General features: G+C 37.3%; 1 protein-coding gene across 8 annotated transcripts in view; it reads left to right on the top strand.

Moving 5' to 3' along the window:
- The window catches only part of FGF14 (fibroblast growth factor 14), a 612361-nt gene that overhangs the window by 438556 nt on the left and 151338 nt on the right, over positions 1-22467 (top strand). Inside the window, exon 1 of one of the 8 annotated variants that reach the window (XM_015544672.2) lies at positions 1006-1198. The exons of the other annotated variants lie outside the window; for them this stretch is intronic. Within the exon in view, the coding sequence (XP_015400158.2) occupies positions 1006-1198 (193 nt within the window). Of the gene's footprint in view, positions 1-1005; positions 1199-22467 lie in introns of those variants that run through there. 8 annotated transcript variants of the gene reach the window in all.

Raw genomic sequence — 22467 nt, 5'->3', positions numbered from 1 at the left:
GGCGCTGAAGGGATTAGCAGGGAGGGCGGAAACCACCTCGCCCTCCAACCGCAGCCCAGAGTTTCTGGGGACCAGGAGACACGTTAAGATTCAGAAGCCCTGGCCAAGCCGCGGAAGCCTCGGAAACCTGCGAGTTTCATCTAAGAAAAAGCGCACCGATATTCCTTCAACCCCACCTGCTCTGGCTCAGCCTCTTAGCACCCCACCCCCTGGAATCCATTTTAGCTTTCTATTATTATTATTATTATTATTATTATTATTATTATTATTTTAAATCATTACTATATATATATATATATTTTTTTTCTTTCTGAAGAAAGACATAGGAGAGGAACGGGAGGGAGGTGTAGTGGGGTGGGAACGAAGCGCTTTGATTAGAGATCTCCGGGGAGAAGATTGCTCTCCCCAGATGCTGATTTCCAAAGCACTTGACAATCACCGGCAGAACCCGAGAGCGGGCGGCGGCGGCGGCACCGGCGGCACCGGCCGGGGGGCAGCGCAAGCCCGGCGCTGAGTCCTGCTTAGCCTGCCCTAGACGGACGCACGCGCCGAGACCCGGCCGGGACCTGCCCTCCATCCCGTGCCCTGGAAGAAGGCAGCGGGCTCTACCTCCAGCCCGGGAGGGGGGCGAGACAAGAAGGCAGTGCGAGTGGCAGTGGCGGCCCTCGAGAGGGCTCCGGCGGCGCGCGGTGAGAGGCGGTGCCCGCAGCCCCGGCCCCACTCCCGGCTCCGACGCGGCCGGGAGGCGGCCGACACGACCTCGGCTCCCGGGGCTCGCCCAGCCGCGTCCCGGGAGCACCTGCGCGCCCGGCCCGGCGCTCCGCGGAGAGGGCGATGGGTCCGAGTCGGGACTGAGCGCCCCTACCCCTCTCCCCAGCCCCTCGGGCCTCTTCCCCCCGCCTCGTCCAGGGCGAGCCGCCGTCTGCGCCGCCCTTTCCCTCTCCCGTGTCCCCAGCTCCCCTTCCCTCGGTCCCCTCCCTCCCCGAACCCATTCCCGGGGCCACCATGGCCGCGGCCATCGCCAGCGGCTTGATCCGCCAGAAGCGGCAGGCGCGGGAGCAGCACTGGGACCGGCCGTCTGCCAGCAGGAGGCGGAGCAGCCCCAGCAAGAACCGCGGGCTCTGCAACGGCAACCTGGTGGATATCTTCTCCAAAGTGCGCATCTTCGGCCTCAAGAAGCGCAGGTTGCGGCGCCAAGGTCTGTGTGGGTCACTGTTGGGAGGTGCGCCCCCGGATCTCTCCCATCTCCCCACCTGCCTGGGGCCTCTTCGGGCTCCCCCTTCCCTCCCTCCGTCTCTCAGTGCCCCACACCCCCTAAGTCCCCTTCCGAGCGCTCCGAGCGCCTTCCGCCTGCCCGTGGGAGCTGGGAACCCGCTCTCAGGCAACCTGTAGCCACTGAAAACCCCGCCAGGAGCCGGCAAGTTGGCCCGCTCTTCGCCGGCTGCCTCTTGCTCCCCGAGTCTCATGTGGGCTGGCTTCCAGGGAAAATCTTTCTACTCTGGGGGGTCTTGGCTTCCCCCGGGGATATAGCGTCTGAGTCTAGAATGCTAGGGAAAGATCTCCGCAGCACCTCGGGGTCTCGCTGGCTGCTTCCAGTCTGATCCGAGGGGTCATGAATTTATGTGTCTGGCCTCACTTGGCCTCCCAGCTCTCCTGGAAACATCCTAGGGTCCCAGACCTTGGCGAAATGTGGCGATCTCCACCGCGCCCTCCGCAGGGGCCGGTGTCTGAGAAGTGAGTAGAGGGTGTGTGTGAACTAAGGGCTGGTTCAATTGAAATTTACCCAAACGCTGCTAAGCGGGCAGCACTGAGCGCGCTGAAGCCTGAGGTCACATCTTGGGATGCGGAGAGGGGCGCAGCGTGAGGAAGAATGAGCCCGAATTGGGGAGGGGGGTTGGCGAGGTACACACATCCCTAACATGCTTCAGTTTAAATTCAAGGACTCACAAATTACATGAGGCAAAACAAGCAGTTACTACATACAGATGACTAGAATAGTTGCCTTACTATACATCTTTTTTTTTTTTTTTTTTTTTTTTTTTTCGAGAAACAACTAGTGCCCAGCATGACCTGCTTTTGCTGCTGTAAAATGTCAGGGTCTGAGAAGGCAACTTAGGAGCCGGAACCCCGCGGCTTTTGTTCATCTCTGCTTGCTTCCACATCCAGTTGCTAAGGGCGATTGTTTTGAGACTATGTGGGGTGTTCTGTGGGAGAAATGGGGCTTGCTTGCTTTTCATAACTAAGGGGGCTTGGCAGGAAACATCGAAGAATATATTTACATTAATAGGAGTATATGTTTGCCCAGCACGTTATATTCTTGGTGCCCAGCTGTATTTGTTTTAAATACCCTGTTGTTTCAAACACAGGGGACAGAAGCATATGTTTTACATGTGTATCCATGTGAGTGTGTGTGTTCTACACATTTGCAAATTTATGACCAAAAGTTTTAATGCTTGTTTGTTTTTCTTTCTTTTTTTTTTTTTAAGGCCATAGCTATATGGTTTTAAAGGACAAGAGCTTATCATGACATTGGAAATTGGAGATTATTTGCTCTTAGAATCAAACTTAAAAGGCAAACATTGGAGGAAAATTAGAATGGCAGTTCTAAGGGAGATAAAATTATACAGATATAATACCTAATTGCATAAATATAATATGACTTAATGAAGTATTTGGGGACAATATTTTCAAATGAGTGTAAAAGCTATTAAGAAAAATGGGTTTTAATTTTCCACTTTAGCCTAGAGCCTTATCCAGCAAACCTTTGTATTATAAGAGCAACTCAGTTGTTCTAAACATTGTTGATCCATGAAGGGTCACATTATCATGACTTAGAGTGTTTGCTTTGCCCCCCTTTTTAAATCAGATTATGTTTTAGAACACAGTTTTCACCAGGTAGAGCTCCAAATATGCCATCTACTTGAAGTAAATAAACCTATTCTCTTCTAAATAAGATTACTCTGATATAAACAATGATTAAAACTTACTGTGTCTTCTTTAAATATGCAACCAGCAGATAATTTTATAAATATGGACAATACATGTTTTGTCATAGTAATGAAGGAGGGTGTGCTTTACGCTTCTGTATTATAAGATGGGGATATACTTTTTTCCAGGTATGGGAAGATATCTGAGTTTCCTAATGGTCTGTTATACCATTTCAACCCTGACTGCTCTCTTGGTATTCATGAGTTCAAAATGATATGCGTGCATCAATGATCTGTAAGAAAAACATATTTGAGGTCACTTTTGCTTCTTATTTTCCATGGGAAAATGGAACAGAAAATAGGCTAAAAAGAAATGTGATCAAGACCTTTCCTTTTATTCTCTTTATATTTCTCATATATAAAGAAATATATTCTCTTGTGAAGAAAAATATAGATATATCCCTGGAACATCAAACATTAATTTGTTATTACTAATTTAAGCAAAATCAATATTAAAACTTTATATTATATAAATTATATATTGATATATAATTATATGATTTTATATTACATATAACCATAACTATATATGTGTATGTGTGTGTGTGTGTGTGTATATATATATATATATATATTTGTTTCATTATTTAATTAAATGATCTTTAAGAAAATATTTTTAAGCAAAGTTACCTTTACCTCCAAACTCACTCTTTGAGTAAGAATTGCCCTCAGGAAATTTTAAAAATCTGATTTGTTCATTTAAAGATACCACTTTTAGGTACAACAATTTATATATCTTCATACTGAAATGTCATTAATCTGACAAAGAGTTATTGAATCTTCTTAATATGTCAGGTTCTGTTCTAGGTGTTCTGTATAGAGCAGTGAGTAGAACAAATTAAGTCCCTTCCATCAGGAAGGTTACAAATATGGGGTAGAAAGTCATTGCATATGGAAAGGAACAAATTAATAAGAAATTAGGAAACTGAATGTCCTATAAAGAACAAAGAGGGCTGAGGTGGAGGCTTCAGGGGCAAGGGAGGTGGAGAGAAACTTGATTAGATCAAGTATGCAGGGTGGGCCACACTGAGAACTCCAGGTTGAGAGCTGACATCTGAGAAGAACAATGGAAGCCACTGAGTTGGGGCTTCGAGAGAAGCAGAGGAGGTATAGACACTAAGTACACTGTCATCTTGTATTGTAGGCCATTTTGGCTAAAGTTTACATTTCGACAGGTAAATTCAAATACATTTGACATGTTGGCAAACAGAATAAAAAATTGCTCCACATTTTGTGTTTTGAGAAGAGTAATAGACATATATGTCTTAAATGTAGGGCCTTTTTTCCCTTTTCATGCTTTTTAAATTAGGAATTTATTTAATATAATGATATGGCTTATATTTACTTATGTGTTTTTATTTTAGCTCTATCCCCCACTCTGATCATCTCCCCCCCCCCGCCACCCCCCCCACCATGGAAGGGTCATTTTTGTACCAATTGAGTACCTGTTGTACCATTTTGTCCTCTTGTAAAGGACAGGAATTTACAAGATGGCTTTGGTGATTGTGTGGGAACCCTGAGTACCCCACCTTTCCAAATTTATCTCTCTACCTTCCTTACCTCCATAGACTCCAAACACCTTTCAAAGTTCCCAAAATTAGCCACATGCTTTCAAATCCCTGTTCTTTTGTTTGTGCTTTACTCTGTGTATAGAACCTTCTGTCTTCTATTTTCACCTGTTGAAATTGTCTCCATTTCTTAAAGCTTAGAGAAAATGCCATCACCTCTAAGAAGTCTTCCCTCATTGTGGTGAAGTAAGAATACTCCTCTCGTGGCATTTTATACCTCACTGCCATTGTTTATGCCTGAAAATAATTAATTGTGCCACATCCCAAGATGTGATTGATTGTCATTCAGAGACTCTCAAATCTTGATCGAGTGTCTGCCATGTCCTAGGTACTTGGCATTGCCCTTGAATTGAAGTGAAATAAGAAAGGTACCAGATCCAAAGATAAAAGAATGTCACTGAACCACAGTGCTCTAAATAGACCATTTTAAAAGTATATATTTTCAAGTTTTTATATCTTTTTCACTTTCTCTCTCCCTCTCTTCTCTCTCTCTCTCTCTCTCTCTCTCTATATATATATATATATACATGCATATATGTATATACACGTATACACACACACACACACACACACACAACTTATCTCCTTTTTTAAGGGACTAGGGTGATTACATATTTGTGAGTTATTCTCAAAAATCCAAGAATATGACCAACCTCACTTTAAGGCTTAACTAATTTATGAAAATAGATATTTATGGTATCTATTAATTTACCTAAAGAAAGAAGAGGACACAAGGAAACCAATAATTTGTAAATAGTTTTGTTTAGAATCTTAACTTTTTTTTATTGAAAGTGAAAATTCAAATAGAAACTACAAGCAATGATATATAATGAACACTTTATCCTAAAAGTTCTATATTTTTGTTTTTAATTTTTAAACCAAAACAAAAAACTTTATTCTTGTAAGGCAATACCCTTTCAAATTTTTTAGTGTGGCTAATACAATTGTTTCTTGAAATCTACTTTTTTTTTGGCTACCGTCATAGGAGCCATGGTATCATGTGTCATGTATGGTTTAATCAGTAGTTGTGTGGGTTTCTTACAAACACATTTTACCTAAAATAAATTACAGGATGTCTTAAGAAACAAGGAGTGAAAAGGAGCTACTTAAAATTTGTTTTCAAGTTATTGTAATGTAAAAAGCAGAAATATTTGTACACCTACATCAACAAACCTGCTTTGCTCTAGTGGGATAGTGAAACCCATCAGTTATAAAAGTGGTCTTCTTACCAAATGTTATGTAAGGGAAGGTGTGACCACCTTCTCAGGAAATAGTCAATAGCAAAGAGTAATCAATCAAAAGACCATTGTTCTTTGTGCTACTGCTTCAGAGCCATTACCCCGTGAAAGTACAGACCACATGCTTACGTCGGCTGTTTAGGTCAAAATAAAACAAGAGAATATTTTCCCCCCTACGTATCATCCTTCTTTTCTTTGGGAAGTGTATTTTTTTAGTTTTCTAAGGTCATGTACATGGGAGTCTTCCTACTTGTCTTTTGATAATACCTGTTGCTAACTTGTTGACAATCAGAATTTTATTATTTGTTAGCTGCATTAAGGTAAGACAAAATCATAGTTTTTTTTCTAAATTGAGACGTCTAATTTTTTAACAAGGATATTTTGTCAAATGTAGAGTTTTCCCTACATTTCCTAAATGAGAGATCTTTGGGAATATTGCTGAATTGATAAACAAAACAATGTTTGAGATTTTTTAAAAAGTTGACCTTGCTTGCTTATGCATTTCTTCTTAATTGTTGTAATTTCAACCTTGCACATTTTCACTAGGTGTCTGAAAATGGTCAATACCATAGTGGTGCAATAAATTAAGAAATGATGCAGTGAGTGAAGTGTAAGATAGCATAGTAACTTAGGTAAGATGTGAGTAAGTTTAGGTAAGATGATTTGCTTTGGGTTGAGTTAGAGTCATAGATTGAGTTTACGTGTATTGAGAAAATAATACTGTTTAGTAGTGAAGAAATCCTTTGACATTTTGTAATAAAAGATTTCAGGAGCACCAGTCCCCCTAAATTCCCCACCAGGTTACCATTATTAATTACCGGTTTCACTTTACATTTCAAATTACTAGAATTATTAGTGTAGTTCTACGTTTAGCCCACAAATTTTATTATTTTCATAATAATTTTAATCTATATAATGTTACCATAAGAAAATTGTTTTCAGGTAAACATGAACCTCTCCTCCCCTCTCTTCAGTGTAAAATGATGTCTTTTAGATTTTATTTGCTTAGCTTCAAACTAATGGCAGGAATTCAAGGGAAAAGGTAGACGACATTTTTCAGTCTGATTAATCTATTTAGTTTTGTGAATCTAGGTTTCTTTCTAGGTATATTTTGTATTAATTTCTCCCCCAATAGTGAGAAACTTTAGCCAAAACAGACTATGATATTTCAATAACAAAAATTTGTGTATGATGTTTTAAATGTTGTCACTAGCATTCAAGTGGAAAAACACAAAAACAAAAGCATAATGGTAAACTCAAACATATAAAAGACAATTTTAGCAAGATTGATGCAATTTAAAGTCAATCACAGTGTGTTAGCATGACTAGAAACAACTAATTTAGAAATTTTACCTATAAAGATTCCAATGTTCATTTTAAGAAACTCAGATTAATTATGTGGCTATGTTACTATTTAATGTTTACTGGAAGGATAGCAGTAGGGAGTGGTAGTAGGAATCTAGACACCTTATAAAAACATTTTATGATAGTTATTACTTTGTCATTCAGACAAAAGACTCTTTTCATAAAGCTGTATTGTGTGAAATATTTTTGTGTGTGTGGAATATGTGTTTCAACCTTCACTCTCATGGTTCCTGGCTATCAGGTTTAACGGGGACCCTTATGGTATGACAGGATCATATGTATGATGGGGTATAGCCACTTAAAAGTCAGTGTCTTACCAGTGCCTGGCATATAAATAACATTGCACAAGAATTCATTAAATGAATGAAAAATTGTATTATTTCTCAGGATATACATGTAACATAGAGTGACTGTTGAAATCACTGCCCACATAGCAATGGTTATCATTGACTGGACATTTATTAATACATTTATCACCTGCCTGTATGGCACTCTGTGTCAGGCACTCTCACACTGAGTACTATCTCATCCTTATAACAAATCTATATGGTAGGTACATTACATTATCTATCCATTGATACCCTAAATTACCTATTAATGGATGAAACACTAATACTATCTACCCATCCATTTTATAAATAAGGAATCTGAAACAAACAAAAAATGTTTGAGTAAATTGCCCAAGTTCATATATCTTCAAAGAGTGGAGCTGAGATTGAAACCCAGGTTGCCAGGCTGACACCAGAGTCCCTGCTCCTAACAAATCCCAGTTCTCAATTGTCACATATTTTATTTCTTATCCCAATTAGGTGAGATACTTCACCATTTTGCAGCACAAAGGAAACTGAGGCTCAAGGAATTTACATTTTGCCAAAAGACTTAACACCGAGCAAATAACACAAACAGATTTCAAAAACAAATCTGCCTGTCCCTAAATCCTCTATTCTCCCCCTACTTTACCCTTCCCATTCTTCATAATGTTGTGAACTCATAATTAATGAAAGACACCTAACTTTAAGGCATGTAGTAGACATTCAATATATATATCTGTTGAGTGGATTCAAGGGATAGTGTATCATTAACTTTTTAAAATTGAGGGTGTAAGAAAGCTTGCCTGGACGTGGAGACATTTGTGGGTTTTGGCAATTTTGCCATGATATTTTTCACATAGGGATGTAGCTTTCATTTCCCAACAAGTGTTTGCATGAGACACTCGTTGATGTCTCCTTGGTGAATTATAACATTGACCTGAAACTCTGAAAAGGATTAATTTGGAGTGCTTTCATTAGCATATAATGAATTTCATGTTAAGTCTTTCATTATTTTTTTATTAATTTTCCTAGATTATATATTTTAGACATTTCTCATTTCTAATGAGATGTTTATTGGTTACATTCCTTATTGGCCTCATTGTACATGATAAACTAAAGCAAACCACTAAGGTTACAGAGTCACAAATTAATCATGAAAATTTCAGACTGTTAGAAACCTAGATACTGTGTGTTGTATGCTGCTTTTGAATTAACACAATGGTTCATATGTATTTTCTAATGAGTTCTCAGATTTTGTTCTTAATACTGATGCCAGAAGAACATAAGGTAGTCAAGTCTAATTTGTGTGTAAATTGTATTATTCGCTTTATAAAAATTGTATTATTCGCTTTATAAAAATTGCACATGGGTGAATATTTATCTCTGAAACAAACTTACAAATCTAGTCATATGTTATTTGGATATTTTATTGACTTACATGGCTTTTATTTTCTTGTTTACCTTACTTACATGGTGAAACGAATTGGTTAATCCAACTGTCAACCTACTTTGTGTCTGCACATACACAGATGGTTTCGGCTGAAGAGAAAACATGCATACACATGGGTTGTTCCCACTTTAAGTTCGTAGTCAATTACATCAAGTGGGCCCTTGGGACATTTAACAAAAAATCACTTTCTACTTAACCAGATGATTTTCATACCTTCTCTCTTCCCTGTCTCTTGTACTTCCTCCCCCATACCCCTCTCAACTATGCTCTTAGTTCTCTGAGCATATTTCTATAGTTCTCTGAGAAAATAGAAATAATGAAAAATAAATTTTCACACACTTCACTACTGCCTATCTGCGTATCTAACCATTTACTCCTTTTTCTTCCTGAACTTGGGGATGAACTCTTAATACTCCTATTTAAAATTAAGACCTCATCAAATTGAGGGATAGATCCTTTCTCCTTCTCAGGGACACCAGTGCAATAGTGCCCCTCTCTCTTCTGCATCATATAATCTTCATATCTTACAATATAATTCTCATCAAAATATAAATATGCTGTGACATATCCCACCTTAAAAAGTAATCTCCTCATGATTATTCATTCTTCTCTAGCTATTAAACCAATTGTCTTTTGTCAGCAAAACTCCTTGAAAAATAGATCTCCAAGTTCTCTTCTCCTGTTCTCTCTTGAACCCTTTCTAAATCAGGTTTTTGCTCCCACCGATAAGCTGTTCTTCTTAAGGTCTCCAACAACCTACAAGTGGTCAGACCCAAGGGTTTAATCTTTTAGCCCTTAATCCTATTTGTACAGCACTTGAAATTCAACTTTTCATAATAAACTTGTAGTTTTTACTACAATTAGGTAAAGTCAGCATCAAAATACTTTTAACATATCATTTACCCCATGAAAACCATTCGTGCTGATCATCTCTTCCCAGTTATGATAGGTCTGTATTTACAATTATGGTAACATGTTAACTATTGCGATCATACAACATGACACCCTGCCAAACCCTATTAGTACTCAGTTGGCACTCAGGTACATTCATTAGAAGGCAATGCTTAATGTTTCCTTACTTGGGAAGAACATTATTTTCATCACATATATTTGTATTGGGCCCGAGCGACCTGTCTTCATAAAACAGAGAATTTGAATCGTCTAAGAATTAGTCTTTCCTTTTTTGTCTTTGCGTTCAAATATAATAGATTTGTGATTAAGTAACCACTGTTTTACAAAATCTTGAATTACTAGCATAGCCAGTAGTGATTGGAAAATTAAAATATTTGGTTAATTTGCTTAATGATAAACATCACTCATATTCAAGCATTATACAGAAGGAAATAGTTATAAATGTAAGAAGGGCCATTTAACAGTTCATTTTCTGTATATGAAATGCTTTCACTGATATAGTCAGTTTTAAGTAATGTTAATGGGTTCTCTTACGTATCTACCTATTGTATGTAGATACACAGTTATGTGATCTGGTGACAAAGTTAAGGTTACTTTGTTACATTTGCATTTTTGATTAAAAAAATCCCCTGTTGGAATGACAAACAGCTTTTGAGATAGGAGAAGTGCAAAGTGCTGGCAATTAGAATCAGGGAGTAAATTCATAGAGTTCTATTATTTCCTCTTGTTAGATTATCCAAGGCAAGATGTACAACCGAGTTCAGTAACTACAACATGAATACAGTGTCTTTTCTCAGGAAACTCTTGAATGTCTGATGGGCAATTGTTCATTTTCTTCAGAATCCAATGATTTTCTCCTTTTTGAAAACATCTTTAAAATAGTCAGAATTTCATCGCTTGATGTCTTTTTATTCCTTCACATGCCTCATTTTATCTCTTTAAATTTATGTAAATAATTTCTTCCTAGCCCTAGCTACATTATGCCCTTTAAATATTTGTTCATGGCTTTTTATCCTCCTTACCATTTGGCCAACTTACAATTGTTTAACTCTATTAATCTCTCTGCATAAGTAAATGCCACGAGCACCTTAATCATTTCTGTGGCTTACATTGTTCAATAATTACCTCATCCTTATGCCAGCAAATGACATGGAAGCTGTTTTCATGAAGAGAATTTCATGCTGAGGCCAGCCTTGGTGCGGAGAAGATGGCATCTTCCATTTCCCTTCTCTCTGGGGCTGGGTTCTGCCTTGAATGGAGGGATGAGGAAATTGGACAAGTCTACACAAGACAGAAGTATTTGTCTTGGCTTCATGCCTGACCAATTAAAGGAAAAAGCAGGGAAAGTAATCAAACATCTTTACTGCATCTGCTAGGATTAGAAGCATTATATCCCACATCTCTTACTTCTCCCAGTGATAGGAAATAGGTGGTATTATTTTCATTTTCGTGGATGAGAGGAAATGAAGTAATTTTTCCAGAGACTTGTATTTGGCAGAAGCAGTATTTGAATGCAGTTCAGGTCTAACTGATATAGGGTGTATGTTTTTAGAATTGACCCAGCGGATCTTAGATGATAATAGTTTTCAGCATTATATCCCAGTGTCTTCCTAGATTTATCCCCCGGATGGGCTAGAATGTCAACCACAAGGTTTTCCTCTGTTCGTTCTTACAGGTTCCAGATGGGGGAACATGGGTGCTCCAGTGGCTGCCAGGGCCAGTGTTGTCACACCCATGATAACCACCTCCCACAGAAGTGTGTCTTTGGCTCTGCCTCTACTTTCCATTTCCATATGATGCTGGGACACCAGGTCAACACATTGTAGAGAACAGCAGAGCTCAGACACATTCATTCCGTAGTCTGTAGTCTCTTAGATTTTCTTTTTGGAATGAGCCACCACAGACTGCGTGGCAATGCTGAAGTTTTCCTATAAGGTTTGGAATATTTTATGTTTGTCAATTTTGCTATTCTTCATCCCCAGGCCTTTGCATTTTGGAAAATTGTGAAAGTAATAAAAGCTGCTGAAGTTTCAAGAATATGGAATTAATAAGCAAAGTTTTCCTCTTTCTCTGCTACTGCTGCTGAGCTAACACAATTTTTAATCATTAGAAATGTCCCTGGTATCCAAATGCTCCCATGACTGTTTTCATTTTACTTTCCGGATGCTTTATTGTTGTGTGGTCAAGTGAAACAGACTCATGGTACAATATTAAGCACTTTTTTGCAAGGTCTATGCCACTAAATCAGCCTAAAGGTAAAATTTTCATGTCTGTGTGGGTTTTTCTTTTGCCCCATGACAGTAGCAAGAGATTACTTTAGTACCATCTCCCTACATTCTTAGTTTAGAGCATAAATATTCCTATTTGTTCACTTTTTGAAAAAGGAAACACAGCACTTTGTGACATCACAGCTGTTTAACATGAACTGAAATGTTATCGTTCTTGTCTGGCTTCATCCTGTTTGTTCTTCCTCGTTTTCTCCCCCTACACGATGCCTGTCATTATCTTCTGAGGTAGGCTCGTTGATTTTTTTCTTAAAAAGTGAATGCAACGAAATATACCCCAATCTCACCTGCACTGCCTCTAGCCACTATTATTTCCCTCGATCCCTGTACAGCCCAGCCCTCCCTACACACAGTGGCTCTGTGATGCCCTGGTCTTAATGGGAAGAGGGTGGACTCTGGCACCAGACAGAAGGCCTCCCTCTGCCTTCTACTGGCTGAGCAACTCAGAGGAGTCTGTGAATGTACAGGGACTTCTATGCAACCAGCAGCTCAGACAAGATGATTTGGGAGATATCATTTAGCTTTAAATTCTTTTTCTCACTTGTTTAGAAGCCCACATGGGCTGAGCCTTAAAAAATCAAGGCAGAGACAGGTTCCTTTGCACGGGTTTGTGCTTACATTAAAAGGCCATCTATGGAACAGAACAAATCCTCTCAATGGTCTATTCTCAGTGTCTGTTGCCCTATTCCCCTGCCCCAGAATCCCATCTCCTCAGTTCTTCCTCAGCCCTGTGCCTTCTGATTTACTTTGGTTCCATGCTTCCTCTTGGCTGTTGACTAATTACAGCCTGAAAACAGTTGGCTAATTATTTCTGTACACTATATTTATTCTGCCTCTTAAGATTTACAATCCAACAATCTTGTCTGTTGTTAAGTTTGAAACAATTGCATTTAAGAATCCTCTCTCACTGTGTGTGTGTGTTTGCAAGTGAAAAAGTATGTTGTACATGTGTGTAAATAAGAAAATTAGCGTGAAAAATGCTGTGTGATACAGATACAACCTGAAGCATAAAAACAAAGAACTAAGTATGTTTAATTCCAAATACATATATTTTTAAAAATTGGTGGCTCAGCTTCCCATCCCCCACCCTGTAATTATTCCACTCTGTCCTTTGGCAGATAAAAGCTACTATCCTCCTAGATGCACTGGTGTGAATACTAAGACAGGAAATAAAAAAAAAGAAGACTGCTCAGGTCTCTAGTAAATGTCAGTTTAATGCCTCCCAGTACATCTAGAACTCAGTTCTTTCAGATAATTTGATTTGTTTTATCTTAACAAACCTCATTAACTTTTTTGGAGTTGGCATCTGCACAGAATTTTTTTTTTTTTACAGCTTTAACACATAAGACCCAGTCGTACTAACAAGTAAGCTAAAACCCATTTGAAAGGAATTAAAGCTTCAATGAGGAAATATAGAAACAGTGACAAGTCTAGAAAGAAAGGTATAACAAAATGAACACACACAAACACACACACACACACACACACACACACACAAATATATACCTGTCACAATCATCATCTCCACAAGCATGATCTGCGACACGAACAAATGTTAAGGTGTGCATAGGAATTTCAATCTTCCATTTTAAGTTCTGTTAAGTAATATTGAACATATTCTTAAAGAACAGCATCTCATGCCCCTAAATAGCAACCAGCATGTATTTAAAGAGAGCAATAAAGGAAAGGAAATCAAACAAAAAAAAATAGGAAGTAATCTAGGTGGCAGCATTGGATGGACAAGAAAAATAAAACCGTTGATATTAACCAATTAGAATTGACAGCAACAGCAAGTTCGCTTTGGAAGAGAAAGAAAAGCACTAAAGAAATGAGGTTCTCAATTTTAAGAAGTTGAATTTATCAAACATAGGAATAAAGCAATCGGATTTGTATCAAAAGTGCTGGTTTTGAAAGTAGGCCAGGCTGAGGTGCTTCTAATTAGTGACGAGCTAATGAAACTTCAGAGCCTCAAAAACTATGACAAAGTTTGGAACAGGAAAAACATTCGTTTGTTAAAATCTCAGCAAATAGTAATTTTCCTAGTGAAGAAAATAATTATAAGCCAAGAGGATTCCTTTATGCTTCAGGGAGTTGGTTATTCTGTGGTTATTGGTACTGTATCCAAGGTGATTCCATTTAAAGAGTGCATTACACACAAGTGATTTGATTAAACATCCTGGTTTCATGGCTGTGGTATCAATATTGGCGGCAAGCATCTTGTTTCATGAGGGAAAATGTGGATGAACCATATACTGCGTATCCTGATATGGGATTTCAAACTGCAGTTAAGAAACTATATAACACAAAAAGGAATTTTTGATACTTGTATGTTGGGTTTATTCTTTTTTTTTTAATGTTTTATTTTTGAGAGAGTGAGTGAGAGAGAAAGAGACAGAGCGAGATAGAGCGCAAGTAGGGGATGGGGCAGAGGGAGAGGGAGACACAGAATCTGAAGCAGGCTCCAGGCTCTGAGCTGTCAGCACAGAGCCCAATGTGGAGCTTGAACCCATGAACCATGAGATCATGACCTGAGCCAAAGCCGGACACTTAACTGAGCCATGCAGGTGCCCAACAAGCAGAAGTCTTAATGCTGAGACTTTGTAGGTATTCCCCTGGCAACGTGGTTGTATGTATCTGCTTCTGTTTAAGTATCTGTTACCTTGAATAATCTAAAGGGGTTGCTAAACTGATAAACCTGAGATATTCCTATTGTTGCGAGTAAATATAAGGCAACACATTTCTTAGCTCATCAAACTTGACCGTCGTCATCCACATTGAGCTTCACAAAAACTCTTTAACATAGGCAACATTATGCCTATTTTATAAATAAAAGAATGGAAACTTACAGATATTAGTAATTTTTCCTGGGTCTTACAGTCTGTATGATCAGGGTATGTAATAAGATTACAACCCTATATTTTTGGATATCTAGCATGAGGGCTGTTCCTTTATGATACAACTACCATCTTCCTTGAAGTCTTCTTGATGATGAATAGGAAAAATGTGTAGAGAACACTCTTTCCAGGTAGGGAACAAGCTGCAAGTTTGAGAACATTCTTTCCAATCAGGGTTGGAAGTCACCCTGGGAAGTGGGAGGGAGATGCTAAGAATTGCAGTTCTGGTTTATCTGGTCCCACGTCCTCTTTCCTATACATGCTTCAATTTAATTACAAACAATTTCACTCCATTTTTTTAAAAGGACTTTGTTCATGTTTATTGTTCATAAAATTTGCAAGACTATAAAATCCAGGAGACAATCTAACAGATTAAGTGTTCTTCCCCAGCTTTTGGGAAACGTTACTATTCTTCTTTTTGTCCGTCCCTAGCTTTCCTTTTTTAAGACACTGTTTTTCTGTTGATCAGAAAATCATCGAGTGTTTCTCATGCAAGACTACAGCTGAAGGAGTTAAAACATTCCTGGCACGAACACTCAGCAGGTTTATCAGTGACCCATATCTTGAAGATGACATGTGTCTATTTCATAAACTTTATATTAGTTTTATTAAGTTCACAATACAATCTCTATTTTAAAATAGGTACTTCATTGAACTATAACACACACATTGAAAAGTGCACACATCACATACAACTTAATGAATTTTCACAAGCAGAATACACTGACATAGAGACTACCTGGAACAGGAGCAGAACAGTGCCCCGGAAATCCCACTCCCAGGGCTTTCCAAACAATGAACCTTACAGGTGGCTGCTGTTTTGACTACTAACACAATATATTAGTTTTGTTCGTTTCAGAACTTCATATATGATACCATTTAGCATGTGCTTTTTGAGTCCGGCTTCTTTAACTTAACAGTGTTTGGAGATTCATGACTGTTATCTCTGGGAATTTTTCATCACATCTATAGTGATATCCTCCCTTTTTCCTGATATTGATAATTTTTTCCTTTTCCCTTTTTTTCTCGAACAGTTTTGTTAACATGTATTAAATTTTATTCACCTTTCTTTAAGAAGCCGCTTTTGGCTCAGTTTTTTTTCTATTTTCTGTTTTTGTGTTTTATTAATTCTATTCCTCTTTTTTAAATTTAAATTCAAGTTAGTTAACATACAGTATAGTCTTGGCTTCAGGAGTAGAACCCAGTGATTCATCACTTCCATAAAACACCAAATGCTCATCCTGAAAATGCCATCCTTGATGGCCATCCCGTTTTAACCCCCCTGTCCCCCCCCGCCCCGCCTAGAAAACCTCAGTTTGTTCTCTGTATTTAAGAGTCTCTTATGGTTTGCCTCCCTCTCTGTTTTTATCTTATTTTTCCTTCCCTTCCCTATGTTCATCTGTTGAGTTTCTCAAATTCCACATGAGTGAAATCATATGAAATCTGTCTTTCTCTGACTTATTTCACTTAGCATAATACCCTCTAGTTCCATTCACATTGTTGTAAATGGCAAGATTTCATTCTTTTTCCTCACTGAGTATTTCACATCTTCTCTATCCAAGAAGGCACTAAAAAGGAGAATTACAGGCCAATATCCCTGAATTTGCATGCAAGAATTCTCAACAAGATGCTAGAAAATCGAATTCAACAGTACATTAAAAGAATTATTCACCATGTTCAAGTGGAGTTCATTCCTGGGCCGCAGAACTGGTTCAATATTCACAAATCAATCAATGTGATACACCACATTATTAATTCTGTTCTTAACTATTATTTCATTCTATTTTATTTAGATTAAATTTACTGGTTTGTTTTAACTTCTTGAGTGTACAAATTGCAAGCTTATTAATTGTAGACCATTAAGCATACATTTGATTTTGTGCTGTAAATTTATCTGTAATCATGACACCCCAAGCATTTCCCTTTAGCTGCATTGCATGAGTTGTGTTGTGTTATGTTTTAATTTGCATTTGATAAATATTTTCTAATCCCCATTGTGACTTATTCTTTTACTCATGATTATTTAGAAGCTCTCACTTAATTTTCAAATATTTAGGAATTGTCTAGTTATCTTTTTTCATAAAAATAAATTACTAGATCTGTAGGCTAAACCCACCATAATCTGAGAACAAATGACATATGAAGATTGAAAATACATTTTTTTTCAGTAGCCAGATGAAACAATTTATGCACACCCAACTATATTAAATTTGTTAACAGTGTAGTTCAAATTTTCTTTTAAAAATTGATTTTCATGTATGTCTCCACTTTTGTCAGTTACTGAGACACCTATGTTAAAAATCTCCCATTATGAATATGAATTTTTCTGTATCTACTTTAGATATGTCAGTTTTTGCCTTCTTTATAGGCTAATAGGAAATGATTATATCTCACTGGTGGACATTCCCTTTTATCGTAACATCTTGCTTTTTGCTCTAATATTTACTTCATTTGCTATTAGTATAACTACATCAGCTTTATCTAGTTTAGTGTTTGTGTAGGGGCTATTTTTCATACCTTTAACTTGTCTATATCCTTATAATTAAGGTGGGCATCTTGTAAGCATGACTTTATTTTTATTTTGATTTAATTTTTGCTTTAGTTACACTCTGACAATCTCTGCCTTTTAATTAGAATATCCAGTCTATTTACATTTAGTGAAATTAATGGTATACCAGTTTTACCATTTGTTTTCTATTTGATCTATTCTATTTTTTATTTTTTATTTTTATTTTTTTATTTTAATTTTTTTAATATGAAAATTATTGTCAAATTGGTTTCCATACAACACCCAGTGCTCTTCCCAACAGGTGCCCTCCTCAATGCCCATCACCCACTTTCCCCTCCCTCCCACCCCCATCAACCCTCAGTTTGTTATCAGTTTTTAAGAGTCTCTTGTGGTTTGCCTCCCTCCCTCTCTAACGTTTTCTTTTCCTTCCCCTCCCCCATGGTCTTCTGTTAAGTTTCTCAGGATCCACATAAGAGTGAAAACATATGGTATCTGGTATCTGTCTTTCTCTGTATGACTTATTTCACTTAGCATAACACTCTCCAGTTCCATCCACGTTGCTACAAAAGGCCATATTTCATTCTTTCTCATTGTCACATAGTATTCCATTGTGTATATAAACCACAATTTCTTTATCCATTCATCAGTTGATGGACATTTAGGCTCTCTCCATAATTTGGCTATTGTTGAAAGTGCTGCTGTAAACATTGAGGTACAAGTGCCCCTATGCATCAGCACTCCTCTATCCCTTGGGTAAATTCCTAGCAGTGCTACTGCTGGGTCATAGGGTAGGTCTATTTTTAACTTTTTGAGGAACCTCCACACTGTTTTCCAGAGCAGCTGCACCAGTTTGGATTCACACCAACAGTGCAAGAGGGTTCCTGTTTCTCCACATTCTCTCTAGCATCCAATCTATTCTATTTACCTGTTTCTTCATTTTCTTACATTCTTTTAATATGTCAAGAATATTATTTATTATTCCATTTTCCACCATTATTAGCCTGAGGCTTATAAATCCATTACAATATATTTTAGTGATTACCTTGGATATTACCACATTTAATGTTGACTTAATAGAGTATGATACACATTTGAATACCTACCACATTTAATACAATGGTTTATCACTTAGTCTCTCTAGTTTTTGTTGTTTATTTATTTCTTATTGTCATGCTTTTATTTCCATGTGTATATAAAACATAATAAAATTATTTTTATTATGTAATAGACTCAATACGTATTAAAGTATTGGTCCTTGCTCTTTATTCTTTTCTACATTTTTAGGGTTCTACCTGGGAAACACTTTTCTTTGCAACCTAAACATCTCTTTTATTATTATAATGGTTATTATTTTAGTGCAGTCCACTTGTTATGAATTCTGTCAGTTTTGTTTGAGTGAACATTTCGTAGTTCGTCTTTGAGTGGCATACTTACTGGGTGTGGAATTCTAGATTGGAGGGGTTTCCCCCCCCCCCCCCATCATTCTATTGTCTCTTGGCTTCCATTATTTCCTATTGAAAATTCCATGGTAATCTTATCATTTCTCATTTGAAAGGTATATGTACTCATTTCTAAGAGTACATATGGCTGCTTCTAAGATTTTTCTCTTGTTTTTTATGTCAGTAATTTTATCATGATTTGCCAAGGTGTTGCTTTGTTTGTATTTATCTTTCAAGAGGTTTGCAGCATGTTCTGAGTCTAGGATGTGGGATTTTATGGCAGCTTCTGAATCTTTTTATTATATTAACATATTTCAAATATTTCCTCACCATTATCATTTGTCTTTCTGGGACTTAAATTACATTTATGTCAGTAATTTTCATTATGTCTCCCATATTCTTACTCTATTTTCTAGATTTTATGTATGTGTGCTTTAGTCTAGATATTTTCAAATGAGATATTTTCCAGTTATTTAGTCCTCTCTCCTTTTGCTGTTAACTCATCTGCTGATTTTTTTCCTTTTTATTATATATTTTTTTCAATCTTGAAAATTACATTTGATTATTTTAGTTCCCTGTTTAGATCTCCATCATGTCTTCTATTTTCTTAAACATATTAATGCTTTTAATGTCTATCTGGATGACTTAAGCATCTGTTTCTATTTTCTGTTTTTCTCTTGGATCTTTTTGTATTTCTTCTTGTAATTTTGGCATGTAAAAAAAATTTTGGCAACTTTTGAGTATTGAACATTTTAGGTAGAAATCCATAGAGATTGTCTATGATTGTATCTTCCTTGGAGAGGAGATTTGTGTGTGTGTGTGTAGGTAATTACAGTAGAGACAGAAAATCCCAATTTATCCTAGCATGAAATATATTTGAAGTTGTTTTTCCTGTATGTGTGTGTGTGTGTGTGTGTGTGTGTGTGTGTGTGTGTGTTAGCGTGTCTATTTCTAGCTTGCTTTTTGGCTAAGGGATAGCTTTCTAGGGGTTCCAATTGAAATCCTGGATGTTTACCAAGGGCACTACTCATTGGCACACTAGAGTTCCAATTTAATCTCCAATTTTGTCTCCAATTTTTGTCTCCAGCATTGTGGACTGCCAAAAGCTTTGCTCTGATTTTCAGCCTTTTGCCTTTCTCTACTTCTGAAACAGCAAATTCTTAAGAGGATGAATGATATATAATAATGTGCTCACCTCTATGTGTTTTCCTTTTCTTTGAGATGTTGACCCCTCAAGTCCTAATTGTGTAGGAAGCTTTATAGTACTTTTAATCAAATTCATTTCTTTTCTTTTTTAAAGTACCTAGCTTTCATATTTGGTAAGAGAGTTGATTTTATACTGGTTAGTTGGTCATAACTAGCAGTGAAATTGCTTTCCAAATTTTAAATCCTAGCTCTCAGAGAAACTGGCAATTAGAAAATATTATCTTCTTTTTAAATCAACGTATCCTGAATATAGAAAAAGAAATCAGTATCTTGACCAAATTTGAGAGAACTTTTATGATTTATAAGTATGATCAAATCATCAGTTCCAACTATTTTTTCCCAACTTTTTTGTCATTTGGAAGAAATTATTTGAAAAAAATTCTTTTTTTTTAATTTTTGAATTTTATGTATTTATTATGAGAGAGAAGGCAACAGGAGCAGTGGAGGGGCAGAGAGAGAAGGAGAGAGAGAATCCCAAGCAGGCTCTGCATTGTCAACACATGGAGCCCAATGCAGGGCTTGATTTCATGAACCCTGAGATCATGACCTGGGACCAAATCAAGAGCCAGATGCTTAACTCAGGTGCCCCTGGAACCACCCCGGTACCCCTCTTAAGAGAAAATTCTTGACCAGTTTTGATTTGATTTGATTTGATCTGATTTGATTTTTTGAAACATTACTGACTAAAACTAATTTTAAGTTCCAATTTCTAATAAAATCTGGGACAAAGATGGATATTTTTGTCAATAGTTGTTTCTAGATATACATCTTTGTATATTATATGTGCCATGCTATTATACTGCTAATACTGCCAGCTGGGATTATTTTAAGCCTTTTGTATTCTATTGTAAAAATTGGGTTATTCTTTCATTCTCCATATTTATTCCCTGACAGTTGCTAACAGCAACAAATTGTAGATTATCAAAACACCTGCTATAATATTAAAAACATGAAGGTTTACCTCACAAAGAGTAATAAAGATTTGTATGTGTCCTATTTTTGGCTTAGCTCTAAAAGTCTATGAGAAAGATGAAATGGAGAAGCCCATGCTCCATGCTGCTATAAATACTCTGCAACAGGTTTATTCTTATTAACAAATACTCTGGAGAGGCTAGGATAGTCTTGACAAGAAATCAAAGTACTCCTAATGAATTCTATGGCACATTTTGATGCCAGCATTAACAGAGGCCCCATCCAAACTGCCTTAGTCTTGCAGAGCTCCTTTGGCTTAGAGTTGTGTACTTCTGAATCAATGACTTGGTCATTCTAATCTTTAGTCCTTATTGGTCATATAAATTAATGTCACTATGTCTATTTCACTGGCCTCAAATGAGATAATGCATATGACAGTGCTTTGTAAATTACCACACTCCATGCACACAATGAGGGGCAAACCCTAGACCTGGGTAAAAATGTTCAGCATATCTATTTGATTAGAGCCCTTCTCTTCTACACACATAACAACACATCTCCCAGCATACCATATTTCTAATTTTATTCTTAGGAATATCAACAGAAGTCAGTTTGAACATCTAGAGTGGGAGGAAAAGGTAAAGAAAGGTTTTTGGTTATTTACTTCATTATTTCTTATCTTTATTTGTGCTTTAGTGTATTTTTCTGTCTTGCCTAGAAGAAATTTTAAAAGTCATCCAGTTCAGTCATCTTATTTTATAGCTAAACCACAAATACCTCAGCATATGAATTCCCCTATTATGGTCTCATGGTTTGTCATGGCTAGGGCCATATGAGAAAGGATTCTCCTATTCATAGTGTTGATGTGCTATGAATATGGCACAACATCGTACCATTTTGGATAAAACATGCAGAGATACACACATATGTCTGCCTGTGTGCACCCACATACACACATGAAAAAAAAAAACTTTCCTCAAGCTGTGTGAAAAGATCTGACTTCATTTCTCATTCCTTTCTCTACTTCAATGTGGATTTCTTTTGCATTCATATGTCTCTCTGGTGAGGCATTAGTATGTTCTTGTTGGAATTTTTTGTTGCCTCTCAGCTAACCTATTTTTCTCCATGGTGGAGTCACATTATGAGAAAAATCTGACAGTTAGAACCCAAAGTTTGTGAATAGGGTCTGTACAGATTTGAGGAATGGTGTAATGCCTGGAGAGTGATGCTAGATAAGCAGAGGTGAAATGCATAGGACATTGAAAATGAAAAGGGAACTCTACAATGTAAGTAAGTATGAAAAGAAAAGATTCAACACCTTAGTGTGAGTGATAGGTTTAAATTTTGCATTGGGTGTGGAGGGAGGATTGATTTAGAAAATAGAAGGCAAA

The sequence above is a fragment of the Panthera tigris genome, chromosome A1, assembly GCF_018350195.1.
Source record: "Panthera tigris isolate Pti1 chromosome A1, P.tigris_Pti1_mat1.1, whole genome shotgun sequence".
Classification (NCBI taxonomy): Eukaryota; Metazoa; Chordata; class Mammalia; order Carnivora; family Felidae; genus Panthera; species Panthera tigris.
This window is presented reverse-complemented; position numbering and strand designations above follow the sequence as displayed.